General features: G+C 36.1%; 1 protein-coding gene across 1 annotated transcript; it reads right to left on the bottom strand.

The window, feature by feature from the left end:
- Window positions 1-16267: 16267 nt before the first annotated feature.
- LOC127857321 (110 kDa antigen-like) lies at window positions 16268-16615 on the bottom strand. Its single transcript, XM_052393727.1, has one exon. It carries the CDS (start codon window positions 16613-16615, stop codon window positions 16268-16270), a length of 348 nt encoding a protein of 115 aa, XP_052249687.1.
- Between the last annotated feature and the right edge of the window lie 4132 nt (window positions 16616-20747).

Genomic DNA, 20747 nt, shown 5'->3' with positions numbered 1-20747 from the left:
ATAAGCGTTTGCGACGAAAGCCACGCGTCGGTAGTTATCCCCAAATGTGAATAACTTTCGGATTCTTTAACTGTTTCACTTCCAAGTCTAAACACGCGGGAGTTTCCTGTGTTTGTACGCTCATTAAAAACGATGACGGCACATTTACTTGCGTTATATTCATAGCGCCATACTCTCGAGTATTTGTAGCATATATCCATCATTTTATCAAGTCCCGTTTTTGAGTACGATATTAAAACCATATCGTCTGCTACGGTCGGCGAACAGATGTTCATGTTGTAGATACACATACCCAGCCCGCTATCCTCCAGTTGTTTGATAAGCCCATTGATGAACACTAGGTACAGGAGCGGTGAGCTTTTACTCCCCTGGCGGGTACCTTGCAAAACCGGGAACTCATGGGAACGTCTTCCATGGGTAAGAACATAGCTTTTGGCGCTCATATAGAGTTCTTTAATCGCAATGAGGCTTGTGAGGTCAATGTTGCATTTCAACAATTTGTACAGAAGCCCTGCATGCCACACATTGTCGAATGCCTGCTTCCCGTCCAGGAAGCAGACATACATCTTGGATGAATGCTCGCGTGAAAACTGAATGCATTTTCGTAACACGAATGACGTCATTATAGAGCCGAGTTGTTCTTGGAAGCCACCTTGTTGCATGCTTAAAGTCTCGGAAATAGTATCTTTACAACGCAACAAAATAACTGATTCATACAATTTTAAAACCGCCGAGAGAAGAGTAATTGCACGGTAATTATTTGGGTCATCCTTTCTTTTTCTACCCCCTTTATGGATAGTTATTATCACACCACGTTTCATACAGTTCGGGATATAACCTAGTCTTAGCATGTACGTGAAGAGGTTAGCTAGTGCAGGGGCTACAACTGTCCGTGAAAAAATGAAATGTTCATAAACGATATTGTCCTCGCCAGATGATTTTCCTCTCGGTAGTGTATTGATGATATTTTCAATCACTTCAGGGGACACAGATGCGTTGGGGTCTGTGGTCGTGGAGAGAAGGGTACGTTCCACTTCGGTAGACGTTTTCAACAAAAATTGTTCGTCAAAGTCGCTTGATGCTGATGGCTTATACAGATTCTCAAAGTAGTTTCCCCATCCTTGTAGTTGCTCATCGCGGTCACGAACAACGGTTCCGTGGAATATTATTCCTTCATTCATTTTTGACCCCGACGTTTTCCGTCTTGAGTTGACCATCTTCCAGAACTTAGTTTGATCCACCTCAGCCGCTGTATCAATTTGTTGGTCCATGTCCGCCATGAATTGGTTTGCACACACCCTATGGAGGCGTCTAAAATTACGCTTTGCCGCTTTGTAGCTCGTGTATTCAAAGCATTTCCGGTCTCGGGGCCGTCCGGCGCGACACCACTGGTCTCGAGCAAGCCGAGAATTGTGTGGCGCTTCAGTCAGAGCCGGGCACCAAAACGGTTTTAGAAATGACTTGAAACGTTTTTGGGGCAAGGATTCATTTGCATATGAGTAAAGAGTATTTGTTAAGTCAATATATGCCCGATCAATTTCCTGCCTGTCTATATACATGGTGTTAAACTTATTGACCTTTGTCAGTCAACCAGTTTACGCATTCTTAACGGTAGATTGCCCGGCACAGACAAGTTTACATTTATAACGCAACAAGGCGCGTCGCTAATTGATTATCTGCTCACAAAAGAAAGCAATTTTTCACGACTCAATAGTTTTACGGTTGAAGATCTTAACGTTTATAGCGACCATATACCAATTAGTTTTTCGATACATGCCAATTTTGATTATCCGGAAGGGATAAGTGAAAATTATGTGAAAATACAATGGGATGTACTAGTATCCAAACGGGATAAATTCAGAAGTGCTATTATTAGTCGACTAACCGAACTTAATAACTTGACATGTAGTCATAGTAGTAATCTACAAAACAGGGAGTCTATAAATACCCTGCTTGACTCTTTTACAACAATTATGCGTGAAGTAGCCGATCCGTTGTTTTTAAACCATTCCTCGCATAAGAATGTTTCTTATAATGATGCAGCACATAATAAGCATGCTGACTGGTTCGAAAATGAATGTGTTCAAGCTAAAATATATATTTACAAGCGCTGCGAAATTTTAATTTCTGCAAAACAACAGAGAGTAGGCATTTACTTTGCACACAAAAAGCAAATTATAAATCTTTAATAAATAAAAAGAAACGGTTGTTTGAAAATAATAAGCTTTGCGAGTTAGAGAAATTAAAGCACGCTAAACCTCGAGAGTTTTGGAAGCATTTTAAAAATAATAAGAGTAGAAAGAGTAACAACATTTCTAATGATGATTTCTTTTAACTATTTCTCTACACTAAGTAATGATATTTCGCAATGCTCAAATGACGAGGCTGAGCAATTTTGTCGCACGAATGATTTTAATAACTGTGATGTCCCGTTTCCGGAACTTGATAAACCAATCACCACTGACGAAATTGTAAATGCCGTTATGTTTTTGAAATCGCGCGAAGCATGTGGATATGATAATCTGCTTAATGAGTATTTCATGGAAAGCGTTGATATTTTAGGATCACATTTGTGTGATATATTTAATGCTATTTTAAACTCTGGGTATTTCCCTGATAAGTGGACCGAGGGGGTAATTGTACCTATACATAAAAAGGGGGATACGGAAAATGCTAGTAACTACCGTGGTGTAACACTTGTAAGCTGTTTTGCTAAATTATTTACAACTGTAATAAACAAGCGCGTTGAATCTTTTTGTAACGAAAATAATAGTATTTCGGACGCTCAGTTCGGATTTCGGAAGGGAAGATCAACAGTTGATGCCGTTTTTATACTCTTGTCGGTCATTCAAAAATATCTTAACCAAAAAAACGTCTTTATGTTATTTTTGTCGATATGTTTAAATGCTTTGACTCAATCTACCGGAATGCCGTGTGGTTAAAAATGTTCAAAGCCGAAATCCAAGGTAAATTGTTAAGAATCATACGAGATATGTATCAGAAAGTAAAATCTTGTGTAAAATCATGTAACACCTATTCCGATTTTTTTGAATATGCAGTTGGCCTGAGGCAAGGTGAGGTACTCTCGCCGATTTTGTTTTCATTCTTTGTTAATGACCTTGAACTTTATTTACAAAATGAACCTAATTCTGGCTTATTAATAGACGATATTGTGTTAATGCTTTTACTTTTTGCAGATGATATCGCAATTTTTGCGAAATCGCCAGAGGAATTACAAACCAATATAAATCTTTTGCACTCATATTGTAAAACATGGGGACTTACTGTAAACACAGACAAAACAAAAATTATGGTTTTCAGAAAGAGGGGCAGACTGTTAGCAAATGAAAAATGGAGCTTCGATGGGAAAGAATTAATGGTTGTAGACGATTTTAATTATCTTGGTACTGTTTTCAACTACACTGGGAATTTTAAGCTGAATCAAGAATATCTAGCATGTAAAGCTATTAAGGCATTGAATATACTCCTGCAACATTGTAAAAAGTACGAACTGAAGCCAAAGATATTGTGTCACCTCTTTGATTCATTTGTTGGTTCTAAACGTAACTATTCAGCAGAGGTATGGGGATTTAAACAATCAAAAGAACTAGAGAGAATTCACCTTAAATTTTGCAAACGTATTTTAAAACTTAAAACTAATACATGTAATGCGGGCGTATATGGGGAATTAGGTCGATACCCTCTGTTCATTTCTAGGTATCTAAAAATTATTAAATACTGGAGTAAAATTATACATACGGATAATATTATTATTAAAAAGGTCTATGAGCAAGCCAAGGAAGATTGTAACAATGGTTTTACAAATTGGGTTTCTAATGTAAAGTTATTGCTGAATAATTATGGTTTCTCTTATATCTTCGAAGATTCTGACAATGTAGATTTTAAATCTTTTATCAGCATTTTCAAACAACGTGTCATAGACAATTTAATTCAGGAATGGTCCCAGAGCATGCAGACAAACCATGTTCTTACTAATTATGTCCTCTTTAAAAACATTTTCAACTACGAATCATACCTAGGTTTACTACCAAGCAGCCTTAGAATGTTCTTTTGTAGACTAAGACTGTCGGTCTATCCCCTAAGAATACAAACGGGTAGATATGGTAGAAAAAGAATTGATAGGGATCAGCGTTATTGTTTATTTTGTAATTCACAAGATATTGAAGATGAATATCATTTCATGCTTATATGTCCATTCTTAGATGAGATTCGCAAAAAATATGTACCAAAGTACTATAACCAACGCCCATCGATGTTTAAATTTTTGGAAATGTTGGGCATTGATTACAAGACCAAATTAATTAAAATTTCTCTTTTTATTAAATACGCATTAAATAAAAGAAACATATTGTTAAATGTAAGTTCATCCTCTTAAATAATTAAACTTAAAAATTCTGAACTAACACAATTTATTTGATTAAAATATTCAAATGTTATATTTTTTATAGTAAAGACCAGGTATACCGTATGTACTTTGCTACACACCGTATGTGCTGAAATAATATATTATATGAAGTAATGTACTTATTGTATACCGTATGTACTAAAACTATGTATTATATGATTAACGTGGCATGAATCTAAATCATGATTTGTTTTTTATGTTATACTGACGATGTACATTGTGCAAGTCAAAATAAAACATATGTTCTGTTCTGTACAAAACTTGAGGTGTATACGCTCTATTTCTTTAGATTTAGTTGCGCCACATACCTCGGCAGAATAATTCAATATTGAACCTATGAAGGAATCAAAGAGCTGGCATTGTAATTTGGGTTTAATATAATATTTTCTACAATTATACATAAGTAATTTTAATGCTTTTAATGATTTACCAATTAAATGCTCTCAATGCATAGTGAAATTGCCAGTGTAATTAAAAATTGTACCGAGATAGTTGAAGTTATCTACATTTTCTAACATGTTCCCATTGTAACTCCACTTCTCATTTGGAAGTACTCTGCCTCTTCTTCTAAAAACCATAACCATGGTTTTTTTATTAATTACCTCAAGACCCCAACAGTTACAATAATCATATAAACTATCTTAGCTATTTTGTAAGTCTTCTGGTGTTTTACCCAAAATTGCCATATCATCATCAAATAACAATAATAATAACAACATATCCTCAAAATATAAACCTGAATCTAAATTACTTTATAAATGTAGTTCTAGGTCTTCCACGAATAAAAAAAATAGCAGAGGCGAAATTACCTCCCCTTGATGTAGTCCAACAGCGTAGCTGAAAAAGTCTGAGTATGTATTAATTTCTGATTTAACTATCAAAACAAGATTTTAAATCAATAAAACCAACATACAGACGCCTGTTATTATTTATTGAATGTTGTATGACTGAGTGAAGAATAAATATCGAACCAACAGTTGATTTCCCTTTTCTGAAACCGAATTGGGCATCAGATATTACATTATTATTTTCACAAAACGTTTAAATTCTTTAATTTAAAATAGTTGTGAAAAGTTTAGAAAAAACAACTAACTACATGTAGTGTTATTCCACTGTAAGAATGTGCATTTTTTGTATCGCCTTTCTTATGTACAGGAACGATAACTCCTTCTATCCATTTGTCGGGAAAGAAACCAGACTCTAAGATCGCATTAAATAAATCACACAGGTGAGCACACAACATACTCTCAGTAAAATACTCATTTAAAAGGAAGACTGACCCGCAGCTTTGCTTTTCTTGAGGGATTTAACAGCACATAAAACTTCTTCAGCAGTAATAGGAATATTTAACTCATCAAAGGGGCAATCATCATTATCAAAATTATTTTCTTGGCAAAATGCATTTTCTTCTGCATTATTACATACAAATACATCGTTACATAATGATGAGAAGTATTTACAAAAGTCATCTACAGAAACATCATTACCAACAGATTTCTTATGCTTTAAAAAAATAACTCCGAAATTGTTTCGGTTTACAATACCTAAGTTTTTCAATTTCAGAGTATTTCTTTTTTAAGTAAGAATTCTTCTTTTTTCGTACAAATAATTTGTATTCTTGTTTACATTTACAAAAGTATTCTCTACTAACTTTCGTTTTACATGTATTATAAGCGTACAGTGAGTGTAAATATATTGTTCTTAAATTTTTACCTTCATTGTCGAACCAGTGACTTCTCGTAAATTATTTGACCTACAAATTTCAAGCAATTTTGTTCCAAAAGTGTTGCATTTTTTATCCATTGAGGCCCTTTCCATGTTATAATCGGGAACATAATCAAATTCATCAAAAGAGTGGTTTACACTATCAAATACAACACAATCTTTTTTATTACCTATTTTACTGTTTAGGTCGCCTATCAGATAGACAGAACCTTTATTTTCATAGTACATGTATGTAATATCATATTCCAGGCATTCAAACAAGTCTATATTAACTGTATTGTGTGCTTGGGAGTCCTCGCCCCACAGATAAACACCGCATATAGAGATATCATTGTATAAATTGAAAAAACAATTTGTCTAATTTAATCCATATTAGAGTATCATGTCTATTTTTAATAATTGAAATACCATTGGAAAGTGCGTCTCTATAATACAACTCCACCACTGGCTCGTCTTGATCTCCGATGCTGGAATATAATGTCGTGGTTTGATAAAATATTTACAAAGTCAGTATTGTCTCGTTTATTTCGAATAAACCATTAACGTTCCATGCTAGTATCTTCAGGTCATCCCCGGTGAATTCCTAGTACCGCACTGGTTTGCCGTTGATATAGAGAGTGTCATACGAAATCCAGGATGTCTATACATGTTTGTATGGCATACCCATATACTTAGGTTTTCCGTTCTCATTGCAATTCTTCAACCGGACGATGACCATTCGCCTTTTGGCAGATTGAATGGAAATGAGGTTGTGTGTAAGTTATTTTATCCCTTAAGTGTTATAGCTTGCACGACACGCATTGTCTTGGGACATAACACACCAACATTTAAGTGTTTCTGCTTATAAGAACGCCCAATAAATTTTCTCCCTGTATCATTCGAAAGCAGTATTAGTCTATTTTAATGCACCTTTATGCATGCCATAGATCTTAATGCAGTCCACATGGGCTTATCAGGGCAACACTAAACGCTGTTATGGATTTTTCTTCTAAAGGACGTATCTTCCTAGCAAAAATCCATTTCAGACGGAAAGCGTCGTTCCTTATTAAACTTTGGGGAATGCACAATCTAAACTTGGACGACACCAAGCGCACATGCATTGAGGCCGTTTTCTTCCGGATCCATATTTATATGCATAATTTACGCTTGTGCTATCACATCGGGACTTTATATCGCTCAGCGAAATTTATTTAATGATTATATTCCTCACAAACATCCTAAGCTGTCTGCAGCTGCATTCAATAAACAGAGTTAATGCCCGTTCATCAGCCTCGATTGTACCTGTGGGGAAACTGGTTGTCTGATGAATGTGTTGGTCGAAGTTGTCGAAGTTGAGTTGTTTGATCACAAAAAGTGTTAATATTTTTACATAGCCAGTTACCACAGGGGGGTAATAACGTGATAGTCAAGATGGCGACGTCCATGTCGAAACAGTTATTTTTCGCCGTTTTATACCCTTTATTACTTTTGTTTAATGTTTAAATGATGCTCACTTTCAAGCCATATCAGTAAATAAGTGATAAGCGTTTATTTCGTATTAAAATTCGCTTCATATCTCGCCCTAACCTCCCCCCTCCACATATTTGTTTTCTTAGTTTATCTGTAATTAGGTCATCCCGCTAAAACTTTCGCAGCGAGTTAAGTCGAGATATAGAGAGCGAATATTAGTACTAAATAAACGTATGAAATTTTTTGCTGATATGGCTGGATAGCGGCATTTCAAAAATTAATACAAGTAATACAGAGTATAAAACTGTAAAAAAAATACCTGCCTTGGCATGGGCTTCGCCATCTTCGCGTGATTAACCCCTCTGAGATACGACGGCAATAAAGTTTCCAAAAGAGCGTCCATTTGTGTGTTTTGCATATACGCCATTTGTGTGTTTTGCATATACGCCATTTGTGTGTTTTGCATAAACGCCATTTGTGTGTTTTGCATATACGCCAATTGTGTGTTTTGCATAAACGCATGGTGTGTAATTCTGTTATAAAAATTATTATTGTTACGTTCATCACGTTTTATTGTGTGTACGCCTCGTTTTCGTTATGTCTGTGCGTATAAATATCACATGTTAAATGCGTTCGCGCGCAGGCCGCACTCCTTCGACCAATAAGTATAAACAGCGTTTTCCCCATGCCATTATGGTGTGTCGATGCCGTCATCCTTACTTAATACATGATCGTGCAGCGACATCCATAAATTCTGGCGTTCTGGCGACATGCCTATATTAGCCACCCGACGTATCATATTGCGATATGTCCTTAACCCAATTTCCCACCTAATCGAACTCATTATAATGTCTCCGCAAAATACGCAATACAATGACGAGTAAAGTTCATTCATTCACCATTCAACTAGAGTCAGACTTCTAGTGATGGAGCACAATAAGTGTTTATATATGTGGCCATCGGCCTCCGCTGTCTTTCTAAAAGAGTTTTGAATTTTGGTCATGACTTTTTTTCAAGGAAATGAGACGTCATTGACACTTCCACATCTAATATATATATATATATATATATATATATATATATATATATATATATATATATATATATATATATATATATATATATATATATATATATATATATATATATATATATATATATATATATATATATATATATATATATATATATGCACTTATGATATGTTCATTCGAGCAAAAACTGATGCTGCTCAATGTTTAGTGTAATTGTCATTTGTTTATTTATTACACAATAATTGTTTATAGGGAATATCTTGCAATATTTACTAGTAATAGCTTGAATTTTCATAGGTTGAAAGGTCTTAAGGAGAAAAAGTGAATTTCAAAAGAACCATCCCTTATCACTTAAGTTGCTCTTGTGAATTTTCATTTTGAAATTTTGCAGGGCATAAATCGACTCTAAAATGAGACACGAAACGCAACTTCGTCAATAGGAAACTTGCATTTTTAAAACTGAACTTCCTCTGGCATCTGTCGAAGCGGATTTGGTTTGAAGTTAATCCATTTATGCCTAGACTCTAAAAAAATTGCCTTGGCAAACAGCGTAGACCCAGATGATGCGGCGTCTCGTCAGGGTCTGCGCTGTTTGCTTAAAGGAATTTCTGTAAAGAAATATTTTAAATATAGAAATAAATATACTATACATCCCGTATTTTTTAAATAAATTGATCCAATTTAGAAGGATGGGATAGTCTACTAGGCATAGATGGGTCAAGGCACAACGATGTCAGTTCTAACGTATCCAGTATCCACCGTTTAAGAAATATATAGTTGTACTAGTAATTTAGATTCATGCATATATGTAAAAAGTTTTTATAGTTTATACGATGTATCATGCTACATATCGCTTTATGTCATTATATGTGCTTAATTACCATGTGCAGACCAAACCTTGTGTTTGAGAAAAGTAATAAAAGAAATGTACACGTGGACACAATTATGTTGCGATATAGTTATACAAATTTTCTCTAAACGTGACTACTATACTTGTTCGTAAATTTTCTTTTCATGGTGAAGATAAATAGAATTTTCCGGTAGTTTTCCATCTTTCCATTTAATTCACACACTTTTAATGCATTGTGAATAGTGGTTCTATAGTTTTTTTCGAGTTTTTTTATGTCGCCGCTTCGTCTGTCCGTGCGTGTGTCAATTCTTGTCCGGGCTATTTCTCAGCAACTAATGACCGGAATTCAATGAAACTTTATGGGAAGCTTCACTACCAACAGGAGATGTGCATATTATCAGCCGGTTGTGGTCGGATAATTTTTCACAGAGTTATGGCCCTTTGAAATTTTCTATAAACTGTACATATAGTGCAATTCTTGTCCGGGCTATTTCTCCCCAACTACTAACTGGAATACAATGAAGATTTATGAGAAGCTTAACTACCTTGAGGAGATGCGCGTGTTATTAGTGGGACCTGGTTAGATGATTAATTTAGAGAGTTATGGCCTTTTGAAATTTTTAAGTTCCTAAACCATCCATCGTATTTTTGTCCAAAGTTATGCCCCTCAAGACGTTTCCTTTTATCTGAATATATAGTGCAATATTGTGACAAAAAAAATCTTTGAGGAGCATCACCCCTCTCCGATGGTTTCTTGTTTCTTGAAAGCTAGACTGGATCAATTTTCACGCGTTTCAGACAGCCTATTCTGGCTTCTTATCGAAGACTTTCTAGAAAAAATGCACTAACTTAAGAATGATGCGGAACGGCTTGCAGCGATTTTGTTGCCTAATAGGGACAAGTGCCGATACCGGCACTAATTAGCGCATTAAATATTGACATTGCGTCTTGAAAACTTCAAATTTAGTTTTGTTAGCCTTTTTATTTGCTTGGTATTTAATTGCACAACCAATTTAAATATTCTTTCACATTCCTTATTTGGTGCAAGTTCTATTCGACTGCTCATTTGAGACTGACACACTTTATGTGATACATGCAAATGTTCAATAACCTGATAGAAGGCTAAATGCCCTTCTGGAGACTCGTTTGGCACTGTCTGATGTTAACCATCATCAACTGTTTTGCTTCCCTTTAAGTCATAATTTTAGTACAGCAGTCATCATCAAGGTCCGCTATATTTTTGTTGTAGCTCCTACTTTCGTGACTCAATTAATTTTCATAAACACATTCCTTTAAAGTAAACACATACAAAGACACTCCGCCGTCAAAACCAATGGAAAATTAAACACGCCGACTTGATTAAATAGGCCGTGCTCCGTGAAAAGATGATTTAATGCATGTGCATAAAGTATCATAACATATTAGCCTGTGCAGTCCGCACAGGCTTATCAGGGACGACACTTTCCGCTTTTATGATATTTCTGCTTAAAGAGAGTCTCTTCTTAGCAAACATTTAGGTTAGGCGGATAGTGTCGTCCCTGATTAGCCTGTGCGGACTGCACAGGCTAATCTAGGACAACAATTTTCGCAAATGCATTAAACCTCATTTTCACAGAGCACGGCTCAAATCGAGCAAGATGGCCTTGGCTGCACACTTCTTACCACGTTTATTTGTTCACATGCCGTCGACGCGTTTTCGGAACGAAATTGACAAAACTTTCCTTCGATTTGGTATTTTTAGGACGGCAATTAAAAAATTTGTAATGTTTTCTTAGATTGGGAAACTGTCCTTCAACAGTGCTTTAAATAGAAAAAAATAATTACTGCGTAAAACGTATTGAAATTTTATCACACCATTGCAGTGTAATTAACATTAATTAATAACTAACAGTATTCTGAAATGTTTTAATGTTTACATAAAACACACACAAGAAAGTGCTTACTCTTTCAATATCAAAGTAAGGTAAAATTTAGCACAGCACAAACACATTTATTTATATTCTTAACGACCGACTTATTCTATGCACAAAGCTGACACCGACACGTTTACTTGTTTTATTATCGGACCAAAATTAGAGCTTATGAGTCGTTTGAATATTTGCATTTAATAGCGTTGAAAACAGCAATGTAGCCAATGTTTCAGTGGATTTTTCTCAAATCAGCCAATGCAACATTAGAGTTTATTCATTCGGATATAATAGCTAAAAAATTGCGACCATTCCATTGGTTATTTAATTTGGTCAAAACTAAGTTAAGACGGCTAAGCCGAAAAACAATTGCACAGTGTAAGCATTGATTGGAGCGCTTGAATAATTTTTAGTCTATTGAATAATTGAAACGGTCTTTTTTAGATATCCAAACGCACTGATACTTAGTGCATTATAGATACATACGTATTTTTCAAAATCTGAAACTGTCGATTTTGATATTTTTGTGTCATAGATTTTATACGACTCTTGATATAAATCCAGAAATGATATTTCAAGTCATACAAGCATTTGTCATGTAAACTTCATTCAAGATTGATGATTAATCGTATTTAAAAATACATTGTTTCGATGTTTTTTCGTTTCGTATTAATTATCGTGATAAATTGTCTTATTGTCTCTATGGACGGTGTTCATAGTAGATACAAATCACAATAAACCAATTCTAAATTGAATAACAAGGAACTTAAAATAACAAGAAAATTTACATATAGAGTACTTCGTTTCGGATATAGACAAAGGCAATAAGATTGACGCAATAGTTTACATTTTTTTATTGGGTATTTGCCGCACTCCTTAGACAAAACGCCGAATTGTTTTCCAGTTCGGATATTTTTTCAATTAAATGTATACAAAAAATTGACGACACTTTGTGAATCAGCTGTACACAGTCTAAGATGAATCGTTCACGAGTACCAATAAGTTTCTATTTGATTAACCTAATTACTGTTATATGGATAACTTATAAAAGTGTGATATAAATTTGTTTTATTTTAACGAAGCCTTTATAACTAACTAGATAACATTTGTTATATGGATTAAAATTTAGCCTTTTTTGTATGGAAGCTCATCCATAATTTTGTCGAAAAACAACAACAACTCAACAATAACGGATACCTGAAATTTATATTCTTTACACATAAAAGAGCTGCGTCATGCGAAAATGGATCTTATGCAAATGCGGCCAGCGTAGCTCCGGACCAGCCGATCGCACAGTCTTGTTAGGAGCTACCATGTACGCTGTAAAGTTACGCAGGGTTTCTTTGACTCATAAGCGGACAGCGGACAGGAAATCCCCTGACCAGACTGCACGATTGTTCACGCTGGTCTGGAGCTACGCGCGCCGCCGGTGGCTTATAACCCATTTCCGCACGAGGCGCCTCATATGACCTTTCATGAAAATGAATTCTGCGCATACACAGCAATGTAACGTATATTGTATGACCGCATTTTATACGGTTTTCTGAATAAAGTTTACTATTCTCGAAGAACATTAATGAATCATTTGCTGCAATAAAACCTGTTTCATACATCATTTCAATCGGGAATGTAATATGATTGTCGCTCAAAACAATATGTAAACGTCGCGATGTAGACTGAGTGATGAATAAAGCTGGTAATGAAGCTAACAAAGAGCCAGATCTCAGCGCGTGGAAAATAATTACGGCATTTAAAAACCGACACTTATAGCTTAGGTTGAAACCAATGTAGCCATCGCATATTGTGTGAAATATGAAAATCTAGTATCTCTGGAGATACGAAATGACATGTTATCTAATTTGGTGAAACCATCTGATCACACAAATGCAATGATGTTATAAGCATATCACATTGCTTTCCCAACTTTGATTCGATTTATTTTCCATAATGGACATCGGTTGATCATTCATGCATCGTCTGGAGATGGATATGTAATATTGTATTATTAACAGACTTAGTACCGTCGTTTTAGTGCATGCCTTATCTGGGTTCTGGGATGATTGACGGTGGTTCTGTAATGATTCTTCGAAAATCAAGGAAATTGTCGTCCTTTATTATCCTACGCGGACTGCAGATGCTTATCTAGCACGACACTTAACGCCCATGCATTAGCCATATTTATCTAGAGCGAGGCAATTTGTTTGAGAGAAGCTCAGTAAACATTCATATGAGCCGTGCTCTGTGAAAAGAGGGTGTAATGCATCTGCGCAAAGTGTCGTCCCAGATTAGCCTGTGCAGTCCACTGTTATGATAATTTTCGTTTAAAGAAAGTCTCTTCGCAGCAAAAAACCCAGTTTAGGCGAAAAGTGTCGTTCCTGATTAGCCTGTGCGGATTAGACAGGCTAATCTGGGACGACACTGTATGCACATGCATTAAACCCCCTTTTCACAGAGCACGGAATATTTATATACAGATAACGATTTCCGAATGAAAGCACACAAATATTATATTTTCTTTAGAATAAACCCGTCATGTTGAGGCCATTCTACCTTTCGTTTTCTCACCACAGGCTGGTACGTCAGACGGTACGTTTACATGATGCACCATACCCTATCCATCTATTTCATGTCCATGCTATTCTTAACCCATTTTTGCCCAGTGGACTCTGCCATCCTTCTAAATTGGATCAATTTATTTCCAAAATTAGGGGTGTCAAGTATATTAATTTCTATATTTAGAATATTTCTTACAGAAATTCCTTTAAGCAAACAGCGCAAACCCTGACCGCATGATGCGGCGTCTCATCTCGGTCTACGGTGTTTGCCAAGGCCTTTTTTTTCTAGACACTAGTCATAAATGGGTTAACAATAAAAACTTTGAATGAAAAAAAATCATTTTTCTTTTTGCAAATTGTCTGTGATGCTGGTAAAAGAAATAAGAGCAATTATGTGGAAATAATGGTTGAATTATGAAAGTGATTTGCTGAGTTATTATACATCTAGTGTTCAATGTCTCTGCTAATTAAAAAACAACACGAACAATTTCATTTGTTCATTTTTCATGAAAAGAGCATCGTTGAAAATTGACCATTGTAGAGATAAAAATCTACTTAAATTATAATAAAGCAGTATCTTATTGTCCTCGAATTTTCATGAGAGGCACTGTAGTTTTATATTTTAAAGCGCTTCATAAAAAAGTAGATGCCCTTTTTCAGGAATGGGTCGTTGACCTCACTTAAAATCTACAGTAAATGCATTAAACATGGGAAGTTTCAATAAGTAAGAAAAAAACTAAGGAAAAACTTACCGCACAGAAGGCACACTCTGATACAATGCAATGTAATCATTTGTAGTGTAAATAAGAGGTAATAAAGAACAGAATCGACAACTTATGTCAAAATAATTAAATATCCTTGTAATGCAGGCGACAAAAGAAACTAATAACTAGAAATCTTTGTTTATTTTCCGCTCCGGTTCATCAGAGTATCAACGAATTTATTAATAACACGTTTTACGAGAAAGAAATTAAGTATATTAAGGAAATTTAGTTAAGGGGTCCACTGAGAAAATGAATCAGTCACGTCATCTACTGTTAATTATTACTTTTTGTCGGACATTATTTTTTTGTTGATTTCTTTGGTTGCCCAATCCACGAATTTAAAACAAACACAACTGAAAACGAGCGACGCAAATTCCTTATGTTTTCATAGATCAGAAATATACGAATTTAAGTGTTCACGAAAAAGTCAGTTGTGTAAGGACGTAGAAATTTCATACCTACGAACATAAATGAGTTAAAGATATTTCGATTGAAAACTTGCCAAAATTGTTAGGTAATTCGTTATACAAAAATACTTGTAACATATGAAATTAAAAAAAGCACATGCTAATCAGGGACGACACTTTCCGCTTTTATGACATTTTTCATTTGCATGAAGTCTCTTAGTAAAAATCCAATTTAGGCGTAAAGTGTCGTCCCTGATTAGCTTGTACGGACTGCACAGGCTAATCTGGGATGACACTTAACGCACATGCATTAAATCCTCTTTTCACAGAGCAAAACCTATATTACTCCATTATAATAATTGGAAAGTTTGCCTTCACCTTTTTTGACTTCGGAAGGTCTGTAGCTGGGTATCTTTGCCGCCATGGTATCTCTAGTATCCTTTGACACAGATTATTGGACAGAATAGTGGCAGACACATACATCCAGTGGCAGATTTATATCATGGATCAAGTGTTGAAAATAAAAATATGCGTCATATGACATCAGTTTCGCAATAAGTGTTCACATGATAGCATTATTAAAGGTTAATGTGCTTGACAATCAATAAAACAACATTTTTATCTTAACTTTGCTCTCTAATTACTACGAGTATTTCTAATCAATTCATAGGCAGTCCACGCAAGCTAATCAAGGACGACACTCACCGCTTTTAAGGAACTTTATGTTTGAAGAAAGTTGAAAGTTAAATAATAACAACATCAACCAACAACAACAAAAGCCAAACAATATAATCAGCAGGTCCCTATCCATTTTAGGTAACAAAGAGACGCACGGGCCAATTCTACCAGACACGCGGCGCCATGAGTAACCGGAAGAAGTCATGCGAGGTTCCGCTGCAGGATTTCGCGCGCATCCAGCTGATGTACCTACCGACGGCGCTGTCCAACGGGCGTCTGTTCACCGACTACACATTTCCGCCGGACAAATCGTCATTGACCTACGTGTACAGCGGGGACGACAGATACGAGAAGATGGTCTTTAAGCGTCCCAAGGTAGGTAAACTAAATTGGTTCTTGTTTACCAAATGCAAAGATCTTACCTCTCCCATAATTCTCGTGTCTTGTCTGATTCATACATCTCCCATAATGCTCATGTCTCGTCTGGTTCATACATCTTCCATAATGCTCGTGTATTGTCTGATTCAAACATCTCCCATAATGCTCGTGTCTCGTCTGATTCAAACATCTCCCATAATGCTCGCGTATCGTCTGGTTCATTCAGCTCCCATAATGCTCGTGTCTCGTCTGGTTCATACATCTCCCATAATGAACGTGTCTCGTCTGGTTCATTCATCTCCCATAATGCTCGTGTCTCGTCTGGTTCAAGCATCTCCCATAATGCTCTTGTCTCGTCTGGTTCATACATCTCCCGTAATGCTCGTGTCTCGTCTGGCTCATACATCTCCCATAATGCTCGTGTCTCGTCTGGTTCATACATGTAAAGTCACTTGTTGATATTACGTTTATGGAGGCCGTCTTCGTTTAAGATGACTGTCAACATTTCGTTTTTGTGTTTGTTGTATTTTAAGATACCTTTTTCACCCAGTGCGCCATTATGTTTCATTTCTTGTTTACGATGCTCTTGCTTCTGTGTTTTTATGTCAATATCGCAAACGTCGGAACAAATATAAATTTTTGTTAGTCAGCTTCAAATATCCAAATATCCTCACACAAACACCGTCATCCTAGGAATACGCTGCCCCCCGCCACGCCCCCTCCCTTGACATACAATGTACATCCAACTACGATTCTAATAAATACATTTTTTATTATACTTTTCGAAACGGTTACATGTTAGGCCACCGTTTATGGAGATAAAAACTTGTCAGTGAATGAGTGTTAGGACTTGAATTAGTCAGTCGATTTTCATACAAAAGAAAATGCCATCATGACTTTCAGATAGATAAATAAGATATGTAATCACATTTAACTATGCTAAGCTCTGATACTTAAGTTTGAGGTTCAACAACACCATGTATGTGCCATTGCTGTAAACGATAAGTATTTATCATGCAACAGTACAACCTCCGCGCAGAGATTTGACGGAAACCAGCATAGCTGGATGAAATCCCTGCCATAACTAACCACGTGATGATAGCCTAACCACGTGGTACAATAATTGTACCGTTGTAATTTTTATTTCTTTATTTATAGAATTATCTTTTTATTATAAACCTAAACGTATACAATAAATTCAATATTTTTAAAATGTAAAAAACATACTACTTTCATAATATAATACGTAAAGCAATAAAATTAAATACAACCAAATCTGGTATGATTTTCTTGTGATGGCAAAGATTGTATGTGAGAGCATGGAACGACAAATCTGCGTTGAGATTGGCAACAATATAATATGAAACTCGTTTGTGCGGAATACCGTTAGTGCCATCGTGGTAACGCATTAAAATTCAGAGGGCGACAATGCGATTGTGCGATAGTACGATGGCGAAAATGCGATAGTACGATGGAGACAATTCGATAGTACGATGGCGACAATGCGACAATGCGATAGTGCGATAGTACGATGGCGACATTGCGCCAGTACGATGTCGCCATCTTACTATCGCGTTATCGTTCTACCGTCATCGTATTATCGAATTGTCGCCATCGTACTATCGCACTATCGAAATGTCGCATTGTCGCCATCGTACTATCGCACTGTCGCAATCGTATTGTCGCACTGTCGTCATCGTATTATCGCAATATCGCATTGTCGCCATCGTACTATCGCACTCTCGCAATCGTTTTATCGTACTGTCGTCATCGTATTATCGCATTGTCGCCATCGTTCTATCGCACTGTCGCCTTCGTTTTGTCGCACTGTCGCCATCGTACTATCGCATTGTCGCCATCGTACTATCGCACTATCGCATTGTCGCCCTCTGGATTTTAATATGTAACCACGATGGCCCTAACGGCATTCCGTACGGTTGTTATTTAATGGTTGAGATGTCTGCTTTGCACTCAGGATCGCAATATTAAAGCATCGTTCCCAAGGGATCAAGTGTCGCGTTAGGACGCTCGAATGCAGATTTAATGTAAAATGTTTAGGATAATGTCTCCGAGAATCGCTATCTTTAAGTGATGCCAAGCTAAGTACACGTAAATACCACATGATCGACCATTTAGACTGCCTTCTGCCAGTCGTATATTACAGCTACGCAAATGGTATGTCGCAACTCCGGTATTACGACTGACGTGAAACATAAAATATAGGTCGCCTAGTGTAATCCCTATATCCGAGTTGGCAAACGTATACATTTGTATGGGTCGTACTCTGTGAAAAATGGGTTTAATGCATGTGCGTTATCAGGAACGATACTTTTCGCTTTTATGATTTTTTCTGATTAAAGAAAGCCTCTGTTTAGTAAAAATCTAGTTTCTGCGGAAAGTGTCCTACCTGATAAGCCTGTGCGGACGACACAGGCTAATCTGGGACGACATTTTACGCACATGCATTAAACCCCCTTTTCACATAGCACGGCTCATCTGATCTATATTTAGGCGTGTTCTAAAAACATGTGATATTTGTAGCGAGAGCGGTGTATACATGCTAATTGTAGGCAAACATTTGTCGTTAACTGTAGCCATTATATTCCATTTATCAGCACATGTTTTATTTTAGCTTTCAACATAATACCAAATCGGCGGATGAAATGAGAAAAATTTTTAAGTGACATTTAGTTTTATTGTCATTTTCCGATTTTTTTCCAACACTTTTTTTATTTCTTTATTATGATTCTTTGGACAATGAAAATAAAATACTGTCAATCAGCCGCAAATACATGTATCCTCACATAAGAACAAACGTTCTTCGTACACTCTGTCCTCATTGTCATCCGTCCAACTACGATTGTAATAAGAATATAAATTTCCCTTAATCAAACATACACCCGGTTACTTATTAGGTCACAGAGGTTGGATAAAAAAATTGTCAGAGCATGAGTGTAAGGAATTAAGTAAATCGAGTGGTTGTTATGCATCAATATTATTTCCTTATGGCTTCATAATTACAAATTATATGTATGCTACTCCAAGTATGTTTAATAACAAGACATTATCTAATAATATTTTTCTTTCCGCAGAAAACATACTACTCCTCAAAACACCACCGTCTTAACGATTTAATTTATACTCGCTCAATTAAAAATTATTGAAATAAAAAACAATTTAGTTGGCAACTGCATTGGGAACACAGTTAACTATTCTCAGCTGTGAAACTGAGGATTGCGGTCAACAACGACCTTTCCCTTGTATTTCAATAAAAAATAAAATACAAACGAATTAAATGTAAAATCTCACTTGTAATTTACTGGTTGAGATGTCTGCTTTGTCATGGAGATCGCACCATAAAAGCATCCTTCTTGGCGGGTCAAGCGTTCTTTAAGACGCGCGCATAAAGGTTTGCTATACATTTCTGAGATCAATGTCTGCGAGGATCGCTATCTTTAACCCATTTATGCCTAGTGGACTCTCCCATCATTCTTAATTGGTTCAATTTATTTCCATAATTAGGGATGTCTAGTATATTTATTTCTATATTGAGAATATTTCTTACAGACATTCCTTTAAGCAAACAGCGCAGACCTTGATGAGACGCCGCATCATCTGGGTCTACGCTGTTTGCCAAGGCCTTTTTTAGACGCTAGGCATAAATGGGTTAAGTGCTGACGAGCCAAGATCACGTAAACGCTTTATGAACGACCGGACTTTCTTCTGCCAGTCGTAAATTGCAGCTATACAAATTTGACGTCGTAAAACCGGTATCACGGCTGACGTGAAACAAAATAAAGTATGTCGCCTAGTTAAGATTCTTTTTTGACGTGTCAAACGTATAACCCCTAAAGAGAATATGGTTATTTCAAGAAGTTTAACATAAACTGTTTACATTGTAACTTGTTCAGGCAAAAAATCCGACATGTTCCGAAATTACCCGTCTTTCATACTTTGACCCGCCGCTCCTATCAAATGAAAATTTCCTTTATGATTTTTAGTTAAAGCGCACGTGGGAATATTATTTTACTGAAAAGGACTGTCAACAAAATGAATTAAGTTTGACTTTTACATGTCGGAAAACTTAAACGTTGCTCTGACATTTCCGAAGAAGTAATTAGGTTTCCAGTGGGTATCGTTTTTTCTTCCGAATTGATATCTCGAAACTGAATTTGATAACAAAAAAGAAGTTTCTAATTACAATCAATATTTTGTTACAAAATACGTTGGCAAATGACGCTAATTAGGTGAGATGTTGGAAAAGAGATAAAACTAAGAAAAATAACGAGAGACTTTGTAACATTGAAAGCCGTTCACCATGAAACGTTGATATACGGAAGTTTTTTTGTATGTACATACTGATGTATAGGAACTTAATGAAAAATACTTTGCTGTGCGCGCATTGTGTACAATAAATATGTTAAGGTTGCAGAAAAGACCAATTACATAGATCACACCATGAGTGACGCATGCCAGGTCAGTTTTGGCCTGTATCTATACGAGATTTTTTAATCAGGACCAAAACTTAACCCATTTATGCCTAGCGTCTAGAAAAAAAGGCATTGGCAAACAGC

The sequence above is a fragment of the Dreissena polymorpha genome, chromosome 14 (assembly GCF_020536995.1).
Source record: "Dreissena polymorpha isolate Duluth1 chromosome 14, UMN_Dpol_1.0, whole genome shotgun sequence".
Taxonomy (NCBI): Eukaryota; Metazoa; Mollusca; class Bivalvia; order Myida; family Dreissenidae; genus Dreissena; species Dreissena polymorpha.
This window is presented reverse-complemented; position numbering and strand designations above follow the sequence as displayed.

Excerpts from the sequence above, each read along its gene's own strand:
- LOC127857321 (XM_052393727.1), bottom strand. The coding sequence starts at position 16,615 with ATGTATGAACCAGACGAGACACGAGCATTATGGGAGATGTATGAGCCA.